The 6,169-nt window shown below is 37.7% G+C and overlaps 1 protein-coding gene across 1 annotated transcript; it reads right to left on the reverse strand.

The window, feature by feature from the left end:
• Positions 1-333: 333 nt before the first annotated feature.
• Positions 334-5,286, reverse strand: LOC117721032 (prolactin-inducible protein homolog). Its single transcript, XM_034519721.2, has 4 exons — positions 5,135-5,286; positions 3,589-3,691; positions 1,334-1,445; positions 334-617 (listed from the first exon to the last, which is right to left on the reverse strand). Exons 1-4 carry the CDS (start codon positions 5,227-5,229, stop codon positions 469-471), a joined length of 459 nt encoding a protein of 152 aa, XP_034375612.1. The 5' UTR covers positions 5,230-5,286; the 3' UTR covers positions 334-468.
• Positions 5,287-6,169: the final 883 nt, after the last annotated feature.

The following is a 6,169-nucleotide window of genomic DNA, read 5'->3' on the forward strand; positions in this document are numbered from 1 at the left end:
TCTGAACAGTAGCTGAAAAGAACATTATCGATCAGATAGTTGAGAGAGACAGCTGGATGTAGTTGAATTGTAATGGTAAAAGAACTTGAAATCTTTTCTCAGTTCTACTTTGAATTTTTAGTGTTACTCTGGAAACTGTTGCTCATTCTGACTTGGGTATTTTTTTTTCTTTTATGCTAAGTGGTGAGAACCAGTTCTGACCTCATTCATTAGAATTTGAATGCTTATTATATAACTGTCATAAATGTGTCCTGGGAAAAAAAGACAGTGTTAATGAAACCTTTGGCTATAAGGCAAATAGAGCACTAATTCATGGAGAATAGATGCAAATAGTTCACTTTGAAGATGTAGAAATTTATTTATCGCACTGATATTTTTCAGAGCTAATTTCACCACAATCTATTTTTACTACAGAAATTGATATACAAAAGGAGTGTGCATCCCCTCATGTGGTTTGGTACCATGGATCTATGGGGGACATCTTCCAGTTCGTGGTGTTACAAGGATTTCACCTGTAACCGTCTCACTATATGAAGTTACTGGAAATATGTTTTCACCATCAGGGCATATGTCCTTAGCTGAAACAACTTCTGCTTTGCCTTGTATAACAGTATTTGCTACAGGAAAAAAAGTATAAGTATTAAATCATGACCTCCACATGGCTTCATCCACACCTTCTTCTAGATTTAGTGTACTCTGATCTTATTCCTACATGCAAGGCATGGTTGCTGTTTGAACTCCCTACCTTTAGTTTCAGTGTCTTCAGTCCCTCCTTTCCTTTCAATTTGGTTTCTCATCAGTATAGAGTCACTTCCTCCCTTTCTTCCTGATTCAGCATGCTTTTTTTTTGTTTTATTTCTGCTTTTCTTTTTTTAATTGGATATTTTATTTATTTACATTTCAGATGTTATTCCCTTTCCCCATCCCCCCAGAAACACTCTATCCCATCCCCCTCCTCCTGTTTATGTGAGGATATGCCCTCAACCACCCACCAACTCCTACCTCCCCTTCCTTGAATTCCCCCACACTGGGGGTCCAGCTTCCAAGGGACCAAGGCCTCTTCCTCTTCCACCTATGCCCTACAAGGCCACCCTCCACTTCATATACAGGTGGAGCCATGGGTCCCTCTCTATGTGCTCCCAGGCTGGTGGTTTAGACCCTGGGAGCTCTGCTTGGTTGGTATTGTTGCTCTCCCCATGAAGTCTGCAAACCCCCTCAGCTTCTTAAGTCTTCCAACTCCTTTATTGGGAACCCTGTGATCAGTTCAATGGTTATTTTCTTCCCTCTCCAACTCATCCTGACATTCACTCTTAAAGAAACTATTACCACTTACCAGACACTTGAATATCCCAAAAGTAGTTGTTTACAGTACAAATGCAAGCAGTGTAAGTTGCTTTAGCAGAAAGGTATTTGATGTTTGGATTGTCCTCAATACTGATTTTCACCTAAGGGAATAAAGTGAGGAAGGGTTAAATGGTGTCAGTATAGAAAAAGGCAGGCTGGTATTGACCATTATAGAAAAAAGCAATTCACAGAGCATCATAAGAATGGAGGAGTATTTCCTTTTAGCCATCAGGATACACTAGATGCTTAGTATGGTTTTGTGACTTATGTGTCAAATTCAAATTTAGCACCATTCAGTATAAGAAGGAAAACCACTGAGTCTTGTTATTGTTGTTCTTATTGTTGTTGTTATAATGAATGACTGAAATCCAAAAGGTTTTTCATCTAATGGAGTGAAGCTGCATGTGTGTCTGTTTGTTTTGTATTTGGGGGGGGGGGGGGAGTGGGATAGCTGGGAATGTTTACCTCTATTGGTTGCCCAAACCATGAACATCTTGGCCATTGTTGGTAACTCAGGCCATAGACATTGACATAGATCCTAGGTGCAGCAGAACCATAAACTGGGACATGGCTCTTAAGAGCATCCAGGGCCAGGAATTCTTCATGGCTTCCTCATATCTACCTGCTCCTCACCGCCACTGATGTTCCAGTTTGTGGGATAGATTATTAAGCATTTTATTTCAGTAATTTAAGAGCCAAAGGATATTGTTGTTGCATTATATTTAGGACAGTAGTAGTTTTTCATCTAGTCTGAGGATGAAGATCTCCAAATCAGAGTCAAAATGGAGTGAACAAACCTTTCAAGAACCAAAGAGAGTTTTAAGGGAGGAGACACAAGATTTCTACACTGCAATGGTGAAATGAGTGTGAAAAAGGCTAATAAGCAAATAGTTTATAATCCAAACTCTCTAACTTTAGTTATCTAGCTTTGAGATACAGTACCTGTTACACTGATCTCTTTCCTGTCATTGTGTGATGTGAGTACTGATACCTGTATCCTTTGCGTGAGTTTCTCAGTCTTTGTGCTTTCTGAGTCAAAGGTATCATTTCAGACTTTAACCATCATGTTATTGTACAAATAAAAACAGTTCCTGTTGTTATTAGATAACTAGTACTTAGACATTCTTTTTCATTAGTCCAAGGCTATAAATATTTTAGTCAGTGGTAAGAAAGTACTTCTAAATGAGTTAAGCATTCTACTGTGTTAAAAAACTAAAAACAGAGAACTTTAGGGTATCTAACAATACCAGAGCCAAAAGTTTTTCTAGCATAATTTTTGCTTAAGTAAGTATTAGGGACAGTTATTTTGCTATTTTGGCTTTTGGTGTAACAAAGAATTTCCCTTCTTTTTTTGTAATGATTCTTTAGTTCAATTTTGAAAAAATTTATTTTCTGTGTTTGAGGGAGTATATGTATTCAATGTTCACAAAGGCCAGAAGATTTTGTCAGATGCCCTGGTTCAGGAGTTAAGAGCACTTGCCATTCTTTCTGAGCACCCCAGGTAGTTCACAGTTATGCATGAGTACAGTTCCAGCGTGGTTGCTCTGAAACAGTAGCAATGGCTCTTAGCCCATGAACCAAATCTCCAACCCTCCAAACTTTTTGTACATCTTTTTTTTTATTAAACAAAAGATATGTTTGGAGAATTGTTAAATTGAGCAGGAGATGAAGAGTTGGGAACAGTGGAAGATGAAAGTCGACTTAGGAATAAAGATGGAGACAATGTGTATCTCTGCTTATTGGGGGGAAAAGTAAGCCCTCACACTGAGGGACAGCACCTAGTAGTCACCTCACTCCTATATATATTTTTTTTTACCTGCCAAAGCATGTTGACCTGTGTCTTCTTGAATATCCATCATTAATGCATGGCATAGAGTCAAGAGGTGAGTGGATGTAGGAATGTAAGTCCATAAGTGTTTCCTGTTCACTGCTACTCAGTCACTTTTGTCTATGATTCATTGGCATTTTTCTTGAGTTTCCACTCACCCCATAATTTTTTACTCTAAAATTTTATCTAGTTTCTTTGTGAAGTGCTTATCTGTGTCTTATCAATATCCTCCACAGTCCTATCATCTTATTTTTAGAATAAAATTTGGAACACATACATTTATAACACAATTTCACTTAGTCTCAAATCTATGCACACAGAAAACATAAAGGGGCAACATTTAGCACAATATTAAATCACTGAATTTCTTTATTATAATACTTCTCTTTCAGGTTAGCTCTCAATTATTCACTTACCACCATGCATTTATCCACTTTATTTGTAACTGTGAGTGTTACTGCAAATTCATTTGCCTTGTTCACTGAAGAAACTTTCAAATTTAGTGAAAGTAAATTGTTCCTGTATCAGTAGAAAAACAGAAACACAAAATCATGTAAGAGTCAAAGACTTAGGTGTTCTTATATGGACAGGAAGATAGAACTCCAAGGATCAAATGTCAGCAAGAGGCTTGAAAAGTTCAACACTTTACTCTGGAAGGGCCCTCTGCATGTGATTTCTCCCAACGTATTCCATGTTTCTAGCCAACACACACATCCAACATGATGAAGCAAATGAAGACCAGAATAGAAGGTTGCAGTCCTGGTCACTGGGTGAGTGTAGGAAGCTGGGCTGGCAAAGCTACATTCTCTTTTCTGTCACCACTCATCGTTCCAGGTTAGAGACTTATGACTTTACAGTTAACCTTGGTCCACTCATCTTTCTGTTTTCCTTCTACAATTATCTAAGCTACTTCTCTTTTAAAAGCAGAACTTGAAGAATAATATATGCCCAGAGTCTGTTAAATCCAACACATGGATGAACATGTCATTACAGTAACAATTGGTTCACCTCAGTATTTTCTATTCAGCTCACTGTTCTTTTAGGTTCAAAGTAGCAAACATCAAAACTTCTAGTTGACAAAAGGTAGATTCCCTTATCAAATGATCTTGGTATCCCCTTGTTTCCTAGTCCTCTGTCTCTCTTCAGAAATGTTATTCCATAAAAGATCCAATTTCCCTGTGAAACTTCCATGGATTTTTTTTTAACCATTGGTAGCTTCTTCTTTCCCACATGATTCTGTGTACTGCTAGAGGACTCTTGTTTCTCCCTGTAAACCAATATTTTCCTATTTTTAAAAGTCAAAAAACCAAATACATGCCATTTTCTCCTTGTATAAATTGGAATCTGATATTTCTTTCCCACTTTAGTTATAGGGTTAGAGAATAGATTTATTACACAAGAAATCTCATGCAAAGAAATGGGTCCAAAAAGAGCAGGCTACACTAATGTTTCTGCATTTCTTTCTTTTATTTAAACAAATCTATTCCAGGTATGGTTAACAGTGCCCAGCATACTAGAGTTGATGAAGACATAGCAATAACAATTTAGATAATTTTTCTATGGATAATTTATTAGCTTTGTTTTTTTTTTATTTGAGACAAGAGATTCCACTCCATCACCTGGGAACCTTGAACATTCAGTTCTTTTCTTTCACATACCAACTTTAGAATTAGAGAAGAATTATATCCTATTCATAACTAATCCCCAAAATATGGGACAAGCTCACTTCTCTTTACATATTGTCAAATTGATGAGAGTGATGATGTAGAAAATTCAGTTTGAACGAAGTCTTTTAATTATCGCCCAGTTATTGGTATCAGAACATTGGATTGAGAAACTATGTATTGTCTCAGAGTTTAGAAAAGTGATATCAGAACCACAAATGGAAAGAATTCAATATTTTTCCCCCTTCAAGTAGGAACATATATCTTGGAAGGTGGTGAAGAAAAAGTAGTGCCTTACCTATTATCCTGACCAGAGGCAGTCTCCAGAATTAAGCACAGAACCAGGACATGTATAACAACTTGGGGCTGGTAGAGAATTTGAAGAGATGCCATGCTGTAAGAGTTGAAACTTGTGAGCCTTGATCATCTGGAACCCAGATGTCTCCTTTTATTTGCAGGAGGAAGACAGTGAAACAGATGGGCAGGTCTACTCAGCTAATGGCACAATATGTTATGATTCCTCCCACTACCACCCTGTTTGTTCTTCTTCGTTGGTATGAGATTAGAATATTCTTGGATTATTAGGATAGACCCAGTGCAATTATTCTATATAACATTTGTTCTTTTTTAACCTTTGGTTCTTAACCTGCTCTTACTGTGGAAATATGTAAACTTCACTCACCTCTCTTTTTCTTCTGGATATAATGCCTCACCTCTCTGATAACTCAGAGAACACAAACTCAAAAAAATTCTGCAGTTGATTAATAACTCAGCATTGTTATTACTCAACTTTCCTAATTAGGGTTCTTAGGTACAGTGATTTTCTGTAGGAAATGATGGCCATTATTTGCATATAGAGAAGGTTTCTGGAAAATTCAGGGCATATATTTAGAACAAGTCACATGTATCTAGGGGGTACAGATATAGTTGATATAATTTTAACCACATTATTAGGGAGGAAGATCTTGGATACTTTGAGTGTGTCAGTCAGGGTTTCTATTCCTGCCCAACACATCATGACCCAGAAGCAAGTTGGGGAGAAAAGGGTTTATTTAGCTTACACTTCCACATTGCTGTTCCTCACCAAAGAAAGTCAGGACAGAAACTCACACAGGACAGGAACTTAGAGGCAGGCATGGATGCAGAAGCAATAGAGGAATGCTGCTTATGGGCTCACTTCCCCTGGCTTGCTTATCTTGCCTTCTCATAGAACCCAAGACTACTAGCTGGGGCATGGCAACACCCACAGTGGGCTAAGCCCTTCTCCCATTGATTACTAATTGTGGAAATGCCTTTCAGCTGGATCTCATGGAGGTATTTCTATTTCCTCAAG

The sequence above is a fragment of the Arvicanthis niloticus genome, chromosome 15, assembly GCF_011762505.2.
Source record: "Arvicanthis niloticus isolate mArvNil1 chromosome 15, mArvNil1.pat.X, whole genome shotgun sequence".
Taxonomy (NCBI): domain Eukaryota; kingdom Metazoa; phylum Chordata; class Mammalia; order Rodentia; family Muridae; genus Arvicanthis; species Arvicanthis niloticus.